The 22,255-nt window shown below is 41.2% G+C and overlaps 1 protein-coding gene across 1 annotated transcript in view; it reads right to left on the bottom strand.

The window, feature by feature from the left end:
• The window catches only part of Esr1 (estrogen receptor 1), a 124,520-nt gene extending 103,264 nt beyond the window's left edge, over nt 1-21,256 (bottom strand). Inside the window, exon 1 of the mRNA XM_051164124.1 lies at nt 20,925-21,256. Within this exon, the coding sequence (XP_051020081.1) occupies nt 20,925-21,231 (307 nt within the window). The 5' untranslated portion in view covers nt 21,232-21,256. The remainder of the gene's footprint in view (nt 1-20,924) is intronic.
• Nucleotides 21,257-22,255: the final 999 nt, after the last annotated feature.

Below are 22,255 nucleotides of genomic sequence, written 5' to 3'. Positions count from 1 at the left end.
GCTGCATGAAAGTGTACATATTTAAGCTATTACCTTAGAATGGATAAAGATAGCTTAATTCCAGCTCACGGTTAAAACATTTTACTTTTGGCCAGGTGGTGGTGGCACATGCCTTTGATCCCAGCACTTGGGAGGCAAGGCAGGTGGATCCCGGTGAATTTGAGGCCAGCCTGGTCTACAATGTGAGTCCAGGACAGCCAAGGCTACACAGAGAAACCCTGTCTCAAAAAACCAAAAAGAAATTTTACTTTTGGACTATATTTTCTTTATTATATGTTTTCAGAATATGAAACAAAATTTAAATGTAAAGGAATTGCTGCTATTAAAGTATTTGCCAATTAATCCAACCCTGGACATCATGAAAAACTATAATAAATACTATTATGATATATTGCAGCAGCATAGGTTCTGAACAATTTGAACTTGGAAAACCAAAGAGGTTTTCTAGTTATGGTGGGTAAACATGAATTCATTAGATCAATTCATTGTGAACCGTTTAGGTACAAATCTGCTTTATACATTAGCCACCCTCTCTGAGCTCAATGTCTTTGGAGTTGCTGTTGACAGACTTGTTTTACTTCTGATGACTACAGAGAGTGTCTGAAATCACCCCACATGCCACTGAAGCTAGCACACTGGGATTTTGACCAAAATAAGCTCCTTAATCATCCTCAATTTTGTGTTTTTAATGAAAATATAGTGGAGCTTACTCTACTGAACATAACAAAATTCAGAACCCTGAAAGATAAGACAGAAAGGGACCCTTAGAATTTCTGGGATAATTCAAATAATGTGTATTATTGAAAGGAACCTACTTGTTACATGCTGAGCTCAAACTAAGGAAACGTCTACCAGTGAGTGAGCTGCAAGCCCCAGCACCATACAAACCTTCCACACACACACACATAGCCTTCTCTAATGACCAGCTTTCCTCTCCAGTTGAGCGTGACAGATAGAATATAAGTTGCCATATGTGATGGCTAAGGCTATGTACTTGGCTGGACTACAGGGTCCAGTTGTCGGTCAATCCCTAATCGTCATGTGTCTGTGGACGTGTTTTTAGAAGTAATTAACAGTTTAAAATGACCTTGAGTAAGATTGAGTTCACTTCATTGGGGGTGGGACTTGTCCCATCTGTGGAAGGCTTTAAGGGCAAAGCTTGGGGTTCCTTTTAGAAAGAATTCTGCCTTAAGTTAGTAACACAAACTATCCATTTCCACTTGCCAGCCTGGCCTACAAATTTTACATCTGCCAGTACCACAACTGCGTGAGGCGATCCCCAAAGCCTAATATCTCGGATGGAATGGGAACGTGGGGACCTAAGTTCAAATCCCCAGAACCCATATAAAGTTGGACATGACACAGTAGTGCAAGTCTGTAATCACAGTGCTCCTGTGAGGAGGTAAGAAGCTGAGGCAGGAGAGTCTCTGGCAGCCCACAGGACAGCTAGCATGGAGTATGCAGAGAAAGCAATGAGAAACCCTACCGCAAACAGATAAACAGAAGAGTAAAAAAAAACAAAAAACAAAAAAACAAACCCAGGGTTGTCATCTGAGTTCCACATGCATACCGTGACACATGTAAACCTGTATTCACACACATGAACGCACGCATTGTGTAAACAAACACACACCATATATACACAAAGACTTAAAAATCTTTAATAGATGATGGATTGATGGGGCTAGCTACATAGACCAATAGACAGACATACACATAATTCCTGTTAGACCTATTTTCTGGAGAACCTTGGCTGATGCAACAAATGGTTATAGATTTTTAATAGACATGAAAGAGAACCAAGTATAATATAAAATACTGAATACTGAGGGGGGGTGAAAGGAATTTCCTGAACATGAGATCATGAAGAACTTGGCCTGGGTAGAAAAGACACATTCAAGGTTGAGCCCATTCTTCTGCTATCCTTATCTGCCAAGATGGGGAGGTGTGGAGTATCTAATCTTAACGGTGAAGGTACCAGAATTTAGCCAGGTGTCATGCTGAGGGGTGAAGGAAACTGGGAGGTGCTTGTCTGGAAACTGTGCCAGTCAAGCCAACCTCTAACAAGACTTGGTGGCATGAGGTTCACCAACGGGCTCTGTCAGCACCTCAGCATGCAGTCTGCACCTCAGCCTCCCTGCAACCTACTTCATTTCTACATCCCTGAAGTACCGATGATGTCTTTCAGAAACAGTTTCACCCTTGTTTCACAGAGCATTCTCTTTCCTCCCTTTTTAGCATGGATGTGAATGTGTGGATGCGTCCATGCATGCATGTGTGTGTGCATGCATGTGCATGTGTGTGTGCATGTGCATGTGTGTGCATGTGCATGTGTGCATGTGTGTGCATGTGCGTGTGCATGTGTGTGTGCGTGTGCGTGTGTGTGTGTGTGTGTGTGTGTGTGTTTGTGGTTTGCTTGCTTCACCTTTCCATCACAGTGAGGTAATGAAGACAGTCTCAATGCTAGCTACAATGGACTGAAAACCTAGAGAAGCGAATGCTGCGGGAGCAGAGAGATGGCGTCTTCTAAGTAGCAAAGTAATGAAAAGGCAAAGCTTTTCTAGTTTAAAGACTCTCACGTAAAGGTTTACATTTCACATTGGGAAAGGACTACTAATAAGGTGTCTGGAGCGCTCACAGTTCAGCTGTCTACCCTGACACCAATCCGTCAGGGGAGAAGGGCAGACGCTGAGGCCAACTGGAGAGGCTCGGTGTTAATGTGCTATGTTCTAGGACAGGGTTGAGATATTAATCTAGACTTCTGTGTGTAAGCCTCACACTCCCTCCTCTCAGTTTAATGACATCTTTTCAGTCTGAGCGGATGCCCTAGGAACCTATAATCAGACATCCGCTCTAATATATTGGTGACATATGAGCATGGCCATCTATTTAAGCGATCTGTGACTCAGTTCCGTGAGCTGTAAATGGAAATAATAAGAGCACTTGCTTTACAAATCATATAAAACGTGTGAAGTGCTTAGCAGAATGCGTGGCACACAGCAAACACGCAGTGCGAGCCACCATTAGCTCAGTGATTAAATTAGACCGCTCTGTCGTCAATGTAGCCATTTCCTGCTCCGTAAGTTTTAGAAAATTAGAGAAAGCTCAGAGGAAGCCTTGGTGGCAGTGCTAATGGGCAGAGCACATTTTGTCTTTGTCTTTCAATCAGGAATTGGAAAATTACAGCCCAGGCTGACCCCTCCATTTTTAAATAAAGTTTTATTGGAGTATGTCCATGGCCATTTGTTTACATGTTACATGTAGCTAATTTGGTGCTACTGTGGCAGATTGGATCGTTTGAGGCACAGACCCTATACCTGCAAAGCTTGTGTTAGTATCTGGCCCTTTATAGAAATTCTGCTGACTTCCGCTTTACATGAGCTGCTGCATTTCTAGAGTGAGGTAAAGGGAATTAATGAGCGGAAACTGTCCAGAGTCCATCTGTGACTGGAGACAGCCACAGAGCTGTTGGTTGAGGAGTATTTCAGAGTGTTTACAGGATATCCTCATTAGAAGCCTCTGCAAAGTTGTGAGAAGGGAAGGATAACTTTCTCAGTGTTTGCTTTTAAATATGTTTTAATTTATTATTATGTGTGTGTGCACGTGCACGCATGGGCATGCACACGTGCATTGTGTCGGGTAAGGCATGTGCTGTGCTGTGTTCAGGAAGGTCATGAGACATCAAGGTAGAATCGGTTCTTTCCTTTCCTTTCATCTTTATGTGAGTCCAGAGTATGGGGCTTAACTTGCCTGACTGGTGTAGGGGTGCTTCTAACCTCTGACCCATCTCACTGGTCATTAATGCTTGCCTTAAGTAGCTTGCAGAAAAGGGTAACAGTCCACTGGAAGCCTGTTGACTGTTGTAGGCCTGTTGACTTGAGGCCTGAGAGAGCTTGGACTGCTGTCACGGTAGGTCTCAGGAAAAATGGCAGCTGCTCAGTGACAACTGTGGATACTAGACCCAGCCCGGGTTCCTGTATGAGTTCACTGATGTACCCCCACAAAAAGCTGATGGCGTTCTTTCTTTACATGCCAGGTTCACTGCCACCTACTTCACACTCACCTAGCCCATTCCATTCTACCCACTCCTGTTCCCCCTCTGACTCTGTGATTTGTCTATGAAGATGAGAGTGAACTGAACGTCCGCCTGCATTTCCTAGCTTGTTTACAGTCCAGGAAAGATGAATACAGCTCCCCCTTCTGAGTGCAGATAAAATGTAATGGTTCTACCACCATCTAGTCAGCAACTCACTGAAGCCCTTCCACCTGCTTTTGATGATTGCTAATTGTATTGGCTGTTCTCTGGATTGCTGGGTTGCTGGTTGGAGATAACCTGATGACAGAGATTAGACTTGCCCCAAGGAACTCAACACCCCTGATCAGCAGGAAGTAGTCTAAAGAGATCTATGCTCCCTTTCCCTCGATCTTTCTTTTACTCTTACCTAGGGTTATGGGGTTGGAGGGGACTGGGGTGGCATAGGGAGGTAGGAAAAATTACCCAACAAAGTAGCCAAATGCTGGACTACAGCAAAGAGCAAAGGTGAAAGGACAAGACACAGCGCTGGGGCTGCACCAAAGTACTGAGGGTTAGCTTCTCAGTCAGCTGTCCAGAATCTTTCCATGCTGTTACCAATAAAAGCATGTGAGTAATTCCTTTTAAAATAGTAATGAAACAACTTCCCGTTATAATATTTCTTTAATTAACTCAGAGCTACTTTCAAGAGTGAGAAAGAAGCCAATTTCCTGTCAACTGCTGGCATCACCACCAAACTCACCTTTCTTTCAATTGGTTGTTGACCTCTGGTGCCCTTTGACCTTACTGCCTGAATGTAGAGCACTGTACTAGGCACAAGGCAACAAGAAATGGAATAGGGTTGCTATCTATGAAAAGTGCCCGGTGTTGTCACCATCAGAGCCAGCAATAGGAAGGATACCCCCCTCTCTGGAGGTAGACAGGGAGGAACTAGGAGAGTGTTTGGAAAGTTGAGGCAGCAGAGACTGGAAAATATGACCAGAAAAGAGGGGACACACTGGGAAGACAATGAATAACTTAACTTAGCATGAAGGACGACACCAAGTGTTGTAGCAAGAGGAAAGTCAAATGGGTGGGGTGTCACATCAGCAACAGAGACAGGCTCAGTGTGTGCAGTGAGAGTTCACTGACTCCCAACATCCTAGAACAACAGAAGTGTCAGTGGATCATGGTGGAAACCGGTAGAGAAGGGAGGCATCTGCTGCCGAGAGCAGAGGGAAGGAGGTAGGGGGATCGCATCTCCAGCTGACTCCACATTTTCTCCTATGGCTGATATGGCTGACTCCTTGCTCAGAGTCTAGCTGGGACACACACTACTGATGGCAAAAATCACAGCCACCACTCACTGCACTGCCTACATTTGCTGGAATGGTTAGGTAGCAGCAAACTCGAGAAACTTGGGTGTTTATACTCAGCTGTGTGTCCAAATGTGTATATCCACAGTCCATTACAAGGTTTCAGGCTTGCTGTACATCTATCTGAATGGCTTTACTTAGCAAGTATCTCAGCTGGGCATGGTGGCTCACTCCACACTCCACACTCCAGCACAGGCCAGTTTCTATGAGTTGAAGCCTAGCCAGGCCAACATAGCAAGCTCTAGACCCCATGTCTTAGTTACCTTTCCTATTGATGAGATACGGCACCATGCCTGAGGCAACTTATAAAACAAAGTTGGGGCCTACAGTTTCAGAGGGTCGAAATGACCACCATGGTGGAGAGCATGGTAGCAGGCGGGCAGTCATGGCTGCCAGAGCACTAGTTGAACTCACGTCTTGAGACCCGAGGACAAGGCCAAAAATGTTAATTGGGAATGCCTTTTGATACCTTGAAGCTCACCTCTGGTGACACACTTCCTAGTCATTCCAAACCATTCTGCCAAGGAGAGAGCAAGTATTCAACCGTGTGAGCCTTTGATGGCTGTGCTCATTCAAACCCCCACATCCTGTCTCAAACAAAGGAAAAGGATCTCAGGTCATTTCAGAATAAAGAATCATGTTTAAGGAAGGAGAAAGACTGTACCATGTGCTTCTTCTGTCTCTCTGCGTGAGAGGTAGTTGAAACAGACTTCAGAAATTAGAACGAAGGAAACCACAGGCCCTGTGGAGAGGCACCAGATCCTTCCTAGAAGGCAGACACCTATAAGTACAAAGCACCTGGGCTGATCACCAGGACCATCCGAAATGGTACCATATGCTGATCAGGTCACCCAATAAACCTGAGCCGTTAGCATTCATACACAGCCAGAGCTCTGTTGGCTAAAACAGAAGTTCTGATGCCAGATGGAGACAAAGAAGCTCCATATCTACAGTGAAGGATAAAGAAGCATGCCGGCTAATAGAGCTCAGCATGAGGCCCTGAATTCAGATCTCCAGTGCATACACGAAAAGCCTGGCACAAGTGTGGGCACCCAGCACTGAGTAGGGAGAGAAAGAGACAGATGAATCCTTGGAGCTCCCTGGCTAATCTAGTCAGTCAGTGAGCTCCAGGTTCACTGAGAGATCCCCTATCAAAAATTAATAAAAGAGTAAAATGATTAATAAAACAAGCGGAGGGAGAGAGAAGGAGCAAGGAAAAATAAGAAGCTCGGGCTCTACAGAGCTCGAGCTCCTCTATCGATCTCTCTCTCTCTCTCTCTCTCTCTCTCTCTCTCACACACACACACACACACACACACACACACACACACAGAAGATCAAGAAGGCAGCTCTGCCGAGACTCCCTGTTGGCCTCTACTATCAATCCAGAGACTTGCTCGTAAGAGGACATGCTCCAGGGCTGGAGAAATGGCTCAGTGGTTAGGAGCACTGACTGATCTTCCAGAGGACCAGAGTTCAATTCCTGAGACCCACATGGCAGTTCTTAACTGTCTGTAACTCCAAGATCAGATACCCTCATGCAGACAAAACACCAATGCAACTATTAATTAATTATTATTTTGAAAAAGGGAGAAAATGCTCCATCCGCTGACCCAGCGCCATATCACCTCAGCCAGGGTGAGAAGCACAGCAGGGGAACAAGATTACACAACTGTGCTGCTAGCTCTGATCAGCTGCCCATGCCAACCTTGACTTACTAATAAATAAGAACAATACAAATAGGCCAACCACGGACCACTGGACAGAAAAGAAAGCAAGAAAATACACATGGACTGTCCCCACAGACAAAGGGAAAGGAACTGGAAGAGTGATTTAGATTTATTTGTTTTCGGATGAAACACAAGAGAAAACTGTGATAAGAAAGGAGTACCGAGGGTTGGATTCCTCCCTCTTTTCAGACTTCATTCCTTAAACGCTCTAAATGAAGAGAGCACATCTAGATTGTCACGGAATGTGCCACTGATGGCCACATAGCCATAGTATGCCTTCACTCTTCCACATCTTTAAAACACTGTGGTACAGAGCATGATGGTGCGAATGCTTCGTTACAGTCTTCAGATCCTCTGTCGGCCCAGACACTGTCCCCTCCATCAGCAACCTTCCTCCAGCCCTCACCACCACCCTTGAATTCCAGCTCTTTGTAGCTGGACAAGTGTATAAGAAGAAGAAAGTGGTATGAAAGTTCCAGCATTGCAGGGTATAAAAGGCATGGTTTAGGGTGGTGGTGGTAGGGAGGGGGGACTGCAATACAAACAGCAGGCTTTTAAACACTGAAAATACAGTTGCCAAGATGATAAATAAAAATACGCAGATAAAATGAATAACAGAATTGGCTGGTCTGAAGATCCAGTATCTGTCATCTCATGTGTAAGAGAATCCTAAATATGGTATTGAAAGAAAAACAAAATAGGAGATAAGCTCAAAGGCATAAAAGGCACCTGGGAGAATCCAGTGTCCCCAGAAAGACAGTGACAGGCTGCGGAGATGGACCAGTCGATGAAGCATCCATCCTCCAGTGCCAACCTGAAGACTAATGCTCAGATCCCTAGTGGTCTTGTACAAGTCAGGGGGGTGTGGGATCTGTGATCCCAACCATCAGGAGGACAAGAGAGAAGACCCCTGCGGACAGCTAGATGTGGGTCCAAATGAGAGACCCTCCCTCAACTGAGGAAGACACCTAATGTCAATGTCAGGCCTGCTCGTGTACGCACATGCATGTGAGCCCAAAGACACACATACTCCCCCACACATGTGCATGTACCACATACCCATACACAACGCAGGAAAGAATAGAGAGAAAAGGAAGGAAGGCAGCCAAAGCCAGTTACGGTAGTGTCATGTGCATCCTAGGGGCTGATGCAGGGGATTGATGAGTTTGAAACCAGCCTAGGCCATAACTGAGACCAAGTCTCAAAGAAAAAGAAAGTCTGTATTAAAGGCATGCAAGCAACAGGGGACAAGGACGAGAAGGGGGAAGAGGAAAGCAAAACCGCACTTCACAAGGCTGAACGAAGACGATGAAAATCTGAGGGCCCCACTGAACATTAACAGATGTGTCGAAGATTTACAAGATTAAACAAAGCAGCAACTAGAACTCAGAGACGCAATAGAGGAGTTGCCTTGCTCAGAAGATAGATCACGGCTTCCTAGGTGATTAAGCAACGAAATGACTCAGGTTGACACAGGAAAATCCATCTCACCAGCTGTAGTGGGGTTTAGACTATAGTCCTCAAAGTCCTGAAGGGGAAGGAATTTGAACCTGGAATTTTATAGCCAATCAAATAATTAGTAAATGTGAAATCAGTTTGCTTTTGATCAGCGGACAGTTCAAAATACATATAAGCTTTATGTATATGCATTCTCAGGAACTACTTAAGTATATGTCCCAATTTTTTAAAAGGGGAATCCAAAAATTCCTTTTGGATCATCGTTGTGTAATGATCATCAATATTTCCCCAAAGATGTTGTGGTAGCTCATTGTAAAATGAGAATTTTTATAATACATGAAATGTACTTTGTAACTTGTAAGTCAAAAATCAGTGACATTAAAAAGGGCAAGAAGAAGAGCTTTGGGGAGAAGGGCAAACAAACAGTTCTTTTGTTTCTATGAAGAGTCACACATAGGTGTCTTGTGCTGATAAGTAAAGTCAGTATAGTATTTAATAATAAATTAAAACTTCTAATAAAACCAGAAATAGCTGTAAAGCATATGCTTGGCATAGTCAAGGTTTGAATCCTTAGGGATACAAAAATATGTATGTACGTACGTACGTATGTATGTATGTATGTATGTATTCATAAAACTTTTCAAATAACCTCTTCTGCTGGTCAACAAGTAGGCTTCTTTTACAAAACTACCATGCTCTTTTGATTACAATAACTTAATAACATAGTTTGAAATCAAGATATATAATTGTGCTTTTTTCTTTTTGTTTATGAATATATAAATCTATATTACATTTATATACAATAAAGCCTATGTATATCACATGATTGTGGAAACAGAGAGAAAAAATTTTCTATTTGTGATATCATAACTTTTGATGTAGAAAGATCCTAAAGTTGCTACCAAGAAGATGTTCAAACTTAGTTTTAAATTTAGTAAAGTTGCAGGGTACAAAGTCAACACACATAAATCATTGCCATCTCTACACACTAATAATAAACTATCTAAAAAGGAAAGTAAGAAGACAATTGTAATAGTCACCCAAATAAATAAACACACACAGAAAAAAAAAAACACCATAGGGATAAACTTAAGCAACAAGGTAAAAATAAAGAAGAAAACATGAACAAGTGGAAAATATAGCATGTTCGTTAATTAAAAGAATTGCTATTGCTCACATTTCTGAAGTCACCACAGTATTTGATGCAATACCTAACAAAATATACTTTTCATATAAATAGAAATATTCATTGAATTTATTGGGCATCACAAAGATCTTGATTAGAAAAAAAACACCTTGAGCAAAAGGAACAAAGCTTTATGTATCATACTCTTCTATTTTTAAATTGTATTAGAAAGTGATTATAATCAAAACAGTATGGAACTGCATAAAAATCAGCCTATTAAGCAATGGACAGATAAGAAACTCAAAATAAATCCTCACATCTGGAGTCAATTAACTCTATTAAAAGTGCCAAGGACACACAATGTCAAGATCCATCCCTTTAATTAATGTTGCTTGGAAAACTAGATTTCACATGCTGAGAATTCAATAAAACTCCTGTCTCACACCATATACAAAAAAAAAAAAAAAAAAAAAAAATCAATGCAAAATGGGATAAAGACAGAGATACTAAAAAACTACCGAAAGAAAACACAAAATAAATCTTGCTGGAGGCAAGGACTTTCTGGGACATGATATTGAAGCACTAAGAAAGAGTAACAACAGCAAATATAGTGTTGCATCAAATTAAAAACCTTCCTCACTGCGAATGGGATAACAGAGCTAAGAGATAGCCCAAGAGTGTAAGGGAATATATGCAAACCCAAAATCTAGTAAGAAACCGTCAGCATATATTTAATTCTATATTAAATCTCTATCCACATATGAAGAAATCAGATGAGTAACTATTGAGGAAACAGCTGGTTAAACTGGACAAAGGATATGAATAAGTGAACTATTGTTTTCTGGGAAACATTTGGGATCCTAAGCACAGAAAAAAAGGGAGTCAGAGGGACTGAAAACCAGTCTGCAATCTGAATGGGGGCTTTGTTCCAACCTTGCCTTTAAGTCCATCAAACAAGAAAGTGTGCTCTTCTGATTGAGAAAAGGCTGGAACAATTTATACCTAGAGGGACCAACCAATCCTACACAAACCACTGCCCCACTGCACTCAACAACCATATTCTCCCCCTTCCCACCCTCGTCATTTTCCAGAGGCATCATTTGAATGCAGAATGGACTCCCTGGTCAATCTCTCATTTCATCTTTCTCATTTTGCAGAACTGATGATGAGGCTAAATTCAATGCCACGGGACACTGGAGTAGACATGCGTGCTGAAGAAGACACACGGATGCCTTCAGGACTCGGACATCAGACGTGATAGATGTTCTTTTCTCCCGGATCACCATCCTCTGCTTTAATCCATTCATTCTCCCTGTCCCCTTGAAGACTATCTCACCAGGTCATCCTCTCACACCATCTTCCTTCCATTCATTCTAAGTCAAAAACCTTGTTCTGAACACCTAAGAACTGGGACAATTTGCAAAGCATCATCATGGAAGCACACTACCCAGCTTTAGGTACAACCAACACTGACTCTCCTCTTACAGGGCATGAGAATCCATCTTTGATCATCCGGGTGGCATGACTTTAGCATCTTCCTTCACCCTCCCCTGGAAGACGTTCCTAGGCTTGCTTTTTCCAAGCCATTTTCCTCCATTTTCTCAAGAACTAACCCCAATGGTGCCTCCATCCCAGTGCCCTATAAGCCCACTCCTGATGGGGCAGGCGGTCACCAATCCTCATCATCCTTGGCCTCAGTTTCTCACTTTGCTCTCTGTATCTCATTTGTCTTTTGAAGATGCTGGAGTGAGATGGGCTCTATGCCAATCTCATTTCCCAGGCCCGCCCCTCCTTTCTAGCTTACACTCCCTGTGTCCCACAGTTCAGTCTTTGGGGCACACTTACTTTGCTTCATTGGTGGTCTCATTCATCCCCCATCTCTTGTGAACTCAACCTTATGTCAAGTGTAGACCCACTTTCAAACTCCTGGACAGCTCCACCTGAAAAGTCTCAATGCTTGTCACACACAGGGTAGATTTTCCTCCTGTGAGAGCTTCCCTCTGTTCACTGTTGACAATTACAGCTTATAAATGCTCAGGTTCAGATAAGCACCTGTGACTCCTTTCTTCCTCACAGACTCCTCACCCAGCCTATGAGTAGAAGCCTGTCAACTCTACCCAGGATGCATCCACGATATGACCATCCCTCCAGTGACCTCTGCCACAGCCCTCCTCAGAACTGCCACAGCTCCTCACCTCTGACTTGAGTTGCTGTCGAAAGCTCTTCACTGCCCTGGCTGCCAAGGATCTTGGACCATTTTGGATCTCTCCTTCACCCAAATAGCCAATGAAGCTTGTCCCTCCAACTTCTGCCACAGGTCCCCATGTCCCTAAGAGTTCCAGCTGTCACAGGGACTCATGTGGCTTCTCATCCCCTTACCTCTCAAAATATGCCCTCCCCCAATTCCTTCCTCCCTCTGCTCCAGTGATAATTGCCAGCTCCCTGTTTATAGAAGTTCTGGGTCTGTCAGGACTGAAGTTGCTGAGGTCTCTGCCTGGAACCCTGTCCCATCCTCATGGACAACAACTTCCTTCCCCACTTTGAGTGCTGCCTAAATGATCACTCCATGAAGCATCCTTAGACACCCACTCTGCTATCTACACTGCATGTTCCCCTTTGTCCACACCTCTACCATCTTCCAAAATTAACCAAACTATAGAGTTCACCCCTTTCCTATCTTCCTTATAGACTGTAAGCACCAAAGGGGTAGGCCAGCTGTATCTCAAGCACTCAGCTCATAACCTGACCAGCAAAAGTAGCAAAGAAATGGAGGAATACATAGCTACCATTTCCAATCATACTAAAGCTCACTACGGCAAAAGGATTTTCAAGTAATCCCCAAATACAAGGTTTATTAATGCATAAGTTTGGCTTTTATTTTATTAATGACGTTCAATAAATACATCATAATCACCTATTAGGTTCTAAGTACTGCTCTAGAAACATAACATTAAAGAAAAGAAATAAAAAAATGTTCCATTGTAAAACTTTCATTTTACTAGGTTCCATGGTTTTATAAACAATTAAATATAACCCATACACATAGAAGGCATGTTATTCAATCTTTCATATTCATGCCAAGAAGTGGACATCTTCCATGAATATGCTCACTCCATCAAGGCAAGTTCAACTCTGACAGGTCCAAGGTAAGTTATGGGAATCAAGAAATAATTACGGGAGGTCACAGGCTGCTTCTAGAGCTAAAAAATCAGAGACATTGTCATTGTTTTTTGGTCTTTCAAGGCTCAACCTACTTGATAAAATCTTCTTTAGTATATAGTTCCTCTCACCAAAGTCCATCCCATGTTGCTCCTGTGTGAGGGATGTGAATAACTAGGGAGGGGGATTTGAACCATACCACCATTATGTGTGCAATTTCTGGAACTCTGGATCCCCAGTTAACCACCCTTGTTTCTGGAAGACCCTAAATACATCTTTATACCCTCTGAGGACTTAGATCTGCAATTTCTTCAAAAGCTAGTACCTAGGAAGGAACTAGCCACACAACACAAACTCCCATGGGAGATATTTCTGTGACATGGGCAAAACACAGGCTCTGAGAAGACTGTGAGAAAAAAAAAACCTAAGGGAAAAGCTACAATTGTTTAACATGAAAATGTTTTCCAAAGAAAAATTCATGAGAAAATATGGTTGCATCTGTTCACGAGTTTTTGTTTTTTTTTTACTGTGCATCGCACCAGTGATCCCCAACAATCAGAGGCTTATGTTCCACAGGTGACTGAGCGAGTGATCCCTCACTAATCCTGATTAATGGGCTCATTCAAAGATGGAAGAATCAAGCCAGAGCCAAGCTCCACAGCTCAGAAGGCAGTGCTTGAAGGGGAGGCATTTCCTGCTGAGCACTGGAGTCCTTAGACAGCCAGTTCACACATCAGGGAGCATTTTCAGGTACATGTTCAGCTCACTGAGGCAAGCACTCCTCCCTGGCCTCTCCACAGGCTACTGCTCTTAGAAATGGCAACACCCCTGCAGATGCATTCAGTGTCTCTCTAGAGTCACAAGCTTGTGCATGCTCCTCTCCTCCCTCGCCCCTCTCTCTTTCTCAGAAAATTTACCTCTCCCAGTGGAAACAATAAAACTCACTTGCAATTCATCATCTTTGGAACACCCTAAAAGGGCAAAACAGAAATAATGCTAACAGGTCATGTCAGAATATCAGACACACACATTCTTGGCGCTGAGGCTGCACTCTGTGGCTTAGGGCAGTGATATTTTCTGATGACAGGTATGCAAAAACTTTATTCATCCCTTGATATCTGAACACTTTCCCCTTAGCAGAGAAGAACTTAGCGTTACATGGGAATGTGTACATTTTGATGTACGGCATGCATTTTTAAGAAATATGCCCACAGCACACACACACACATGTGTAGACACAAGCCCCAAAAGATGGTCCTTATGTGCTTGTGATGGTCAATTGCAACATCATGCAATACTTTTTGAACAACAAAATAAAGCGGAATTCCATGATGACCTCACCATAACACAGTCAGGAACCGCAATTTCTCAGTGCCTAGCTTATCTGGGAAACTAGTTGTCTATATATTTCTGTTTCCTTATCCAGAAAATGGCCATGGGGTAGTGGGGAAACATCAGGTATGTTGAGAGGATAATAAACAAATCATAAACTTCGTCCCGAATGTGACCTTACTATGGACTCTATGGATTTGTGTGTGTTTCTGTGTCTATGTTCATGCATGTGCAGGTGCACACTGCTGCATGTGTGTGTGTGGCAGGCAGAGGAAGACCACAGGATTATTTCTCAGGACCTATTAACCTTGTTCCTCCTGAGGCAAGCTCTCTCTCATAGGCCTAGAATTCACCACATAAGCGAGGCTGGCCTGCTTTGGGCCCTCAGATCAGCTTGCCTCCACTCCCCCGAGATGGGATTACGATTCTGCATAATTTTTTTATGCTTACAAAAATATTTTAATGAGCATATCAGAATGGCAGAAGGAATTGGGAGAGAGGACATATTTTACAGTACAAAATTATTCAGCAGAAATTTAAAAACATCTAATTCATAATTTTTAGTGCCTACTGAAATTATTTCAAATACATGTTAAAGCTCAACAGATTTGTGTTGAACTGAGTTACAGATTCTGAACCTTACTGAGAATACATCATAAAACATTATATATTCCAAATGAAAATGACAGTGCTTTGCTAGGACCTAAATAACTGCCCACAGAGACTTTTCTAGTTGAGACAGTGTTCAGGTATCCCAGGCTGGCCTCAGACTCACTACGATGCAGGTGAGAATCGCCTTGAACTTGATTCTCCTGCCTCCACCTCCTACATGCTGGGATTGCAGGCACTTGCCACCGCGCCTGTTTGTGCCGTACTAAGGATGGAGTCATATTTTTGACATGGGCTTTGAACTCAGGTCATCATGTTTACACGGTAAGCACTTTACAAGCTGAGCTACCTGCCTACCCCTGAACTTTTGATTTTTTTTTTTAAAGACATAATCTGACCATGATATTTTACATTAGTTAAACTGAATTTTACATACATTGACTTTGAATTCACATTCAGATATTCACTGAGTGAGAGATACTATTGTTAAATTATTCCTTGAACCTTCAATAGTAAACATATGATACTACTCTTATGAGTCCAGACTCATTTATGTGAATTAAAATATATTTTATGTTCTGCTTGAGCTGTTATTATTTGAGGCTTGCTTTGTTTTAATACTCAGTTGTACTCACTATAGGATTTATTTTTCAATAGGTACTTTTCCTCGCCTGTATATTTTTCTACCTCATTTGAATATTTCTATGCATGAATACATTAAACTTAAATATGCTGTATGTATGAATATATTAAGCTTAAGTCAGATATGTTCAAGAATTCAAATGTGACCCAAATCTAATTTATTTTAACTTGGAAGTTTGACAAGGGCTGAGAGATTTCAGCAAATATTTTCTTTTTCATTATTGTAATACATTGTCAAAACAAAATGAAAACAAAGGAAAAAAAACCAGTCAAACTTAAATTAGGTTTACATAGTGATAAGACAATGATTTTAAAAGTAAAAATAAACTCATGCTGTCAGAACACAAAATACAAATAAAAAGAAACATGTGCTGAACTGACATTTAGATGTATCTTAAAGACTAGCTCTTCTACTTTTACAAAATTTTGGATTATCTTCAGATTTTAGTGTACAGTTTCTTTGTATTCTTTAAAGTTGGGTTCAAGATGGATGTAGTGAACACACCTGTAATCCCAGTACTTAATGAGCTGAGGCAGAAGGATTTAAAGTTCAAGGCCAGCCTGGGCAATGTAGCAAGACACTCTCCTCAAGAAGCCAAATATAAGTTAGCAAGATGGTTCCATGGATAAAGGCACTTGCTGCTGATTTGATGATTAGAGTTCAATCCTTGGGACTCACATGATGAAAGGAGAGAACTAAGTCCCTCCAAACTGTCCTTTGGCCTCTACAGATATGCCATGGAATACCCTTGTCACACATACATACATACATACATACATACATACATACATACATACATACACACAAAACAATTTATATTCAAAACTAATCACAGCAAAAGCACAAAACTAGCAACAGGAGTAACTATCATAGCCTATGAACCTATAGTTCCAGCTCTTGAGCAGTGGAAGCAGGAGGAGCTGGAGTTCAAGGCCAGCCCTGGCTACATATTGAGCTGGAGCTAGCCTGGGATACAAGATACCCTGTCTCAAAAAGTTAAAAGCAACAACAACAACACCACACACACACACCCTATGGACTTATGTTGAGATTCACATAGGAAAATGTTCTGGAATTTAAAGTGTGTCTTTAATGCTAACCTGCCTCCTATGAACCCACTTGTATTCAGTATCATCACACATAAGATGAACACAAGCCAGTGTCATCCGTACAGGAGCCTGTCAGCAGCTGTTCCTATTTGTACATGTCATGTCCTCACATAAAATACAGATGCCCATAACTGCGCTCACTTGCCCCATGCAGGACTGGGCTAGTGGGGTGTACGCTCCTCAGAGGCGAGGATGTTACCGGTTTGATCCTTAGTCCGTCCTTCTACACGGAGTACACCTAGTAAGCAACAGTGCTCAGTAATCACTGGGAAGTAACAATGATGCCTAAGTTCTTAATGTGAAGGAAACGCCACAGGAGGCCAGGGTGAAGGCTCTGAGTGTTGTTTCCCATCCCCGCTTCATCGTCTCAGCAACATTTTCTTGAGAGAAATGACCACATGTAAAATTTGAGGTAAGAGAAACCACTTTTGAAAACGCTTTGTCTGTTTATTGTCCCCTGAGTTGTAGTTTGGATCTAAATTGTCTCCAGATCTGGAGGGATCTATCCTTCATCTAGTCTAAGTCTAATGCTTGTCAGTTGCTTTCAATGGTCAACCACTTCCTTGAGGCTGTGCGTTAGGTGGATTCATAGCCTTTTATATTTCCTCTAACTTAGCTCTCATGAGAGCCAATACTGACATTCTCTCCTTTCTACAATTCCCCAGTGGTTAATCCTTAAAATTATAGTAGTAAGTAGTAGTAATAGTAGAATTATACAACTAATGTCTGTTATCACTGAGGTGTAAATTCCCTGCACATTAGCGGAATTCAAACCAGACTCAGTCAGCCATGGTGACACTGAAGGCATACAGGTTGGCCTACGAGGTCTTCATAGACCACCATTGGGAGTAAATAGATCCCAGAAATCCAGACACATGAAAGGTAAAGCCCCAAAACCTAGACCAGTCACCCTGAAAGCTACTCAAAACCCAGAGGAGTCACACAGCTTCAAGGAACTCAGATGTCTAGTACAAATGGTTATCTTGTTAAAAACATCCATTTGTCAAAAGAGATATTTAAGTCCAAAAGAAAAGATTTGTTTTGTCACAAGAATGCTTATTTTATGAGTATCTGTCACTTTTACTTAAGTGAAAGACATCTTTATATTAAAATTTGACTTGTTGGATACCAAAAATTTTGTATAATCATTTAATTTTTGTTTAATTGCATTTTATTGACGTGTGTGTGTGTGTGTGTGTGTGTGTGTGTGTGTGTGTGTGTGTGTGTTTGCATGTGCACACATAGCAAGCACCCTTACTGACCGAGTCATCTCTCTAGCTATTACATACACAGCGAAAGACAAGTTGGAGGCTTAAGCAAATTAAATTCAGATGGCAGAAATGCAGCATCTTTCATTTCAAAGAATTTCAACTACAGAGCTGTCCTCCGCTAAACTGGAAAGGTGAGAGTTGCCGTTCTCCCAGCTGCTCTTTAGACGACGTGTCAAGGAAGCACTAATCCTTTACAGTCACCTTTCCAAGTGCCTTGTGGGTTAGAATCAATGACTATGCTCACATCTCGTTTTACATATGCTCACCTCTTAATTCCTACATACCAAGTCACAAAATAGGACCAGACGATAAGACAAAGAAAAATACAATTTTACTCATCAAAGCTTGAGAATTCTAACAATATTCCATTGGGAAAAATTTAAATGACCCAAAGTATTGATTACGGTTATTAAAAATCTATCATTCAAAATGAAGTCCATTGCTACCCTGGTAGTCATTCCTTTCCCTTCTGGCTTCTTTGTTGAAATGTTTCCTTGACTTCCCTCTCTGTATATTCTTAACTGTTTTTTGAGATTATAATACAGTTGTCTCATTTCCCCTCCTCTGGTTCTTCCCTTCAGACCTTTCTTGTGCCCCTCCCTGCTTTCTTTCGAATTCATATCACATCACTGGTTCCACACAGTGGCTTCCTTGCCATTGTACTTTTTAATGGTGTTTCTCGTCCCGTTTTTGAAATCACCATTATTACTCTCAAATTATCACCTCACGAATGTGACATTGCCTATACTGACTCATTAGTGTGAAGTGTCTTTTCAAATGACAGATGGTGTTTAGTATATAAACCTTTTTGAAATACAGCTTTCTCGGCAACTTTTTACAGTCATCTTCAGGGTTTCTCTCGAAGGCCTTTGATCTTCTCTGTTTTTTCATCCTTTTTAAAGCAGTGGCTATTTTCATTCTTTTTCCCAAGACAAGTAGGCTTTTGACCAACAATAGATGCATTTTAAACACACACACACACACACACATACACACACACACACAGCCTTGTGTCACTTGATGACAGAGACATACTAGAAAAATGTATCCCTGGGTGAATCTGTCATTAGCCACAAACCAACCCATATAACACACAGACCCTCCAATCACTGACATGGCCTATTACTAAGCAAAATGTTGTTACATGGCACATGACTGTACATAATTGTATTTTGCTTTTATAATTCTTTTTTCTAAAGGACCAATCAACAAAATATAGTTTGACCCAGAGATTTTACGGCCCTTTGAATTAGCATATAGAAATATGAGGGTCGCTTTGCTAGGTATTTCATTACCGTGCGTGTCTAATCCTGACTTCTGCTCCATTTTCATCTTAAATTGAGGCTATGTTCATGGACCTCCCATAATGAAGAATATAGTTAGCTCATTCAGACTGAAGCAGAAAGATGAGCACATGGCCTGCCAGGGCTACACAGGACGACAACGACAACAGCAAAATGTCATTATAAAATATTGAGAGGGGACTCTACAGCTAAAAAACCAAAAAAATATATGCTCATTCTCATCGTATATTCAAAGTTCTGCCCTGGAACTAGCATTGCCAGGCTCTCATAAGGCATATGTTTACAGAATAATAAAAACTTAACCGCAGCCAAGAACTGGCTCTCAGGGAGAGGAACATTAAATCTTTTGTGCATTTCATTGCTATTTTATTTTAATCTCAAAGTATAAAATCAGGGCAAAAGCAGACAGACATAAAGTTCAAGGAAAAACAGATAGCCCCACACAATTCCAGTCCCAAGGTATTTGCATCTATCTCACAAAGCAATGCTAAAATATCTCGGCGCTCAGTACACTTTCAGCTCCTTAGATGGCCAAGAAGTTTTGCTTGCCCAATAGAATTATCCTCAAAACCTGTTTTCTTTTTCTATCAATCTTTTTTTTTTTTTTTTCACATACTCTGATCTACCAAAACCACCTAGATAGATGCCCTGAAATAAGATTGGCTCATTACACTACAGTTTCCTATTCCAAGGACAACGTGTTTTTATGTGGATTTATGCAAATGCATGTAAGATTTCCCAAAGGGAGATGAACATTAACTCAGACTATGTGAGTGACTCTGGAAACAAAGGCCTTAAACTTCCACATGTATTATATCATATATCAAATATACATATACATATACATATATATTGTGTGTGCCATTATATTTATATATATTTATATATATATCTTATGTGTCATGGGAAATATCTTTAGATTCAGATCTATTTGTGCCCAAGGGGGAAAAGCTTTATTTAAATCCCCCATTGATTTGATCTATAAGTCAAAAAAGAGAGTCCACTCCTCCTTTCCTCAGCACAGGCTTCGGCATATGAAATCCACTAGTTGGGGCAAGGCAGTGTTGTTTCTATTATTGCTAGAGTCCTTCTCCTTAAATGAGAACAGTCAAGAGTTATAGAAGCAGCACTTGAGAGACCAATAGGAGGAGCAAAGTGTCACTTCAGCTTCTGGATCTTTCTGGAAGTTTCCAGGGACGTTGCTTGTATTTGTTTTCGTATTGTGTTTCCCTTTCTCTGAAAGCGCCATGCAGAAAGCAAACTGAGTAAATAATTGGATTCCACAAATAATCCTATTATTCGCCCTCTAGTGTATAACAATATTTGATGAAGAAATTATTTATGGAAAAATGCTTCGTAATAGAGATGTTTTGAATAATCATCTTAGAAATCAAAAACTCTCCTAGATGCCTAAGCATTAAATACTTTTCATATGTGACATCTGCATGACAGACACATATGTGCATGTGGTATGTAGTATACATCCAAGTCTTTTGAGCAAAGAACACTGACCAAAAATAGTATGCCCAAGGTTTTCTTTTTCTGGGTGTTTATTTTTAAAGACTTTTTCCTAGGTTTCAAGAATAATATAGTGGGTTAATATTGGCAATTGACAAATCCTAATGTAGCCTTGTCACTAATCACATAGGACATTACTATGCTTCACACACACACACAGAGAGAGAGAGAGAGAGAGAGAGAGAGAGAGAGAGAGAGAGAGAGAGAGAGAGAGAATATCTCAGGTGATTACTGAAAAGCAATTCACTTCTGAAACAGAAGTGTTTAACACCCTTACCTGGCACACGCTTTGCCCAGTTGATCATATGAACCAGCTCCCTGTCAGCCAGGTTGGTCAGTAAGCCCATCATTGAAGCTTCACTGAAGGGTCTAGAAGGGTCATATTCAGAATAGATTAAGGGTGGTTCAGCATCCAATAAGGCGCTGACCATTTGGTCAGCTGTAAAGGACAAGGCAGGGCTATTCTTCTTCGTGTGCTTTATCACGAGAGGGCTTGGCCAAAGGTTGGTGGCCCTCATGTCTCCTGAAGGCCCCATCTCACTTCTGCTTTCCAAGTCATCTCTCTGGCGCTTGTGTTTCAGCATTCGCCCTCCTCGTCGGTCTTTCCGGATCCCTGAAAATGCAGAATAAAGAACAAATTCAATCACCTTTTTCTCCTGAAAATTTCAGTACATACACTGTCTTCAAAGATAATAGCCCTTTGTTTTATTAAAATAAACACCGAGAGCACATGCAAACTTGCAAGTGTTGAATACCTGTGTCTCCAGATGAAAAGGGGAGCAGCATTGATTTGTGGCATTTGCTGATATTCATGGAGTAAATAATATCATTATAACAAATTTAAGTCACTTGTCTGACACAAGATGTATACAAAATCCCCAAAACTTAATGATGGTGTTTTATGAGCCAGTAGCAGTTGTCTTTAACACACTGCTACTTGTGTGTGTGTGTGTGTTTGTATACACATATGTGTATGTGTCATATGTGTATGCTTATGTATGTGTTTATGTGTATCTGTATATGTATTTTATGTGTATATGTGTCTCTGTCTGTATATGTGTGTATTTGTGTGTATATATCTGTGTGTGCATGTGTGTATGTGTGTGCATGTGTCATATGTGTACATATCTGTGCAATAAATGTTATAAAACAGAATTATAATAACTAGTTATTCAAGAAATATTGCTTAATATCAAAGACTGATTTTCCATTATTGAGACTCTTTAATAGCAAATTGACAGTAATTTTAGTAATGAAGACGTGAGCATCACGATGGAGTAAGACCTACCAATGACCAAATCCCAACAGGAGCATTGATTTAATAACAATTGACACACAAGAGTACCCTCAAAAGAAGCTAAACAGTCATAATGTATAAGCTCAAATGGCAAAGCAACAATAATTCAATTAGAAATGACCAGCAACCTAAGGGGGACACTTCTCAAATGAAGAGATAATGGCCAACGAGTATATGAAAAATATTCTGCATCACTAATAACCAGACAAATGCAAATCAAATGGGGTGAGAGGTCACCCCAATCCAGTTTGAATGACATTTGTCAAAAGTATCAAAATGGCAAAAAACAAGAAAAACTGATGAGAAAGTGA

Source organism: Acomys russatus, chromosome 21 (assembly GCF_903995435.1).
Source record: "Acomys russatus chromosome 21, mAcoRus1.1, whole genome shotgun sequence".
In the NCBI taxonomy this organism is placed as follows: domain Eukaryota; kingdom Metazoa; phylum Chordata; class Mammalia; order Rodentia; family Muridae; genus Acomys; species Acomys russatus.
This window is presented reverse-complemented; position numbering and strand designations above follow the sequence as displayed.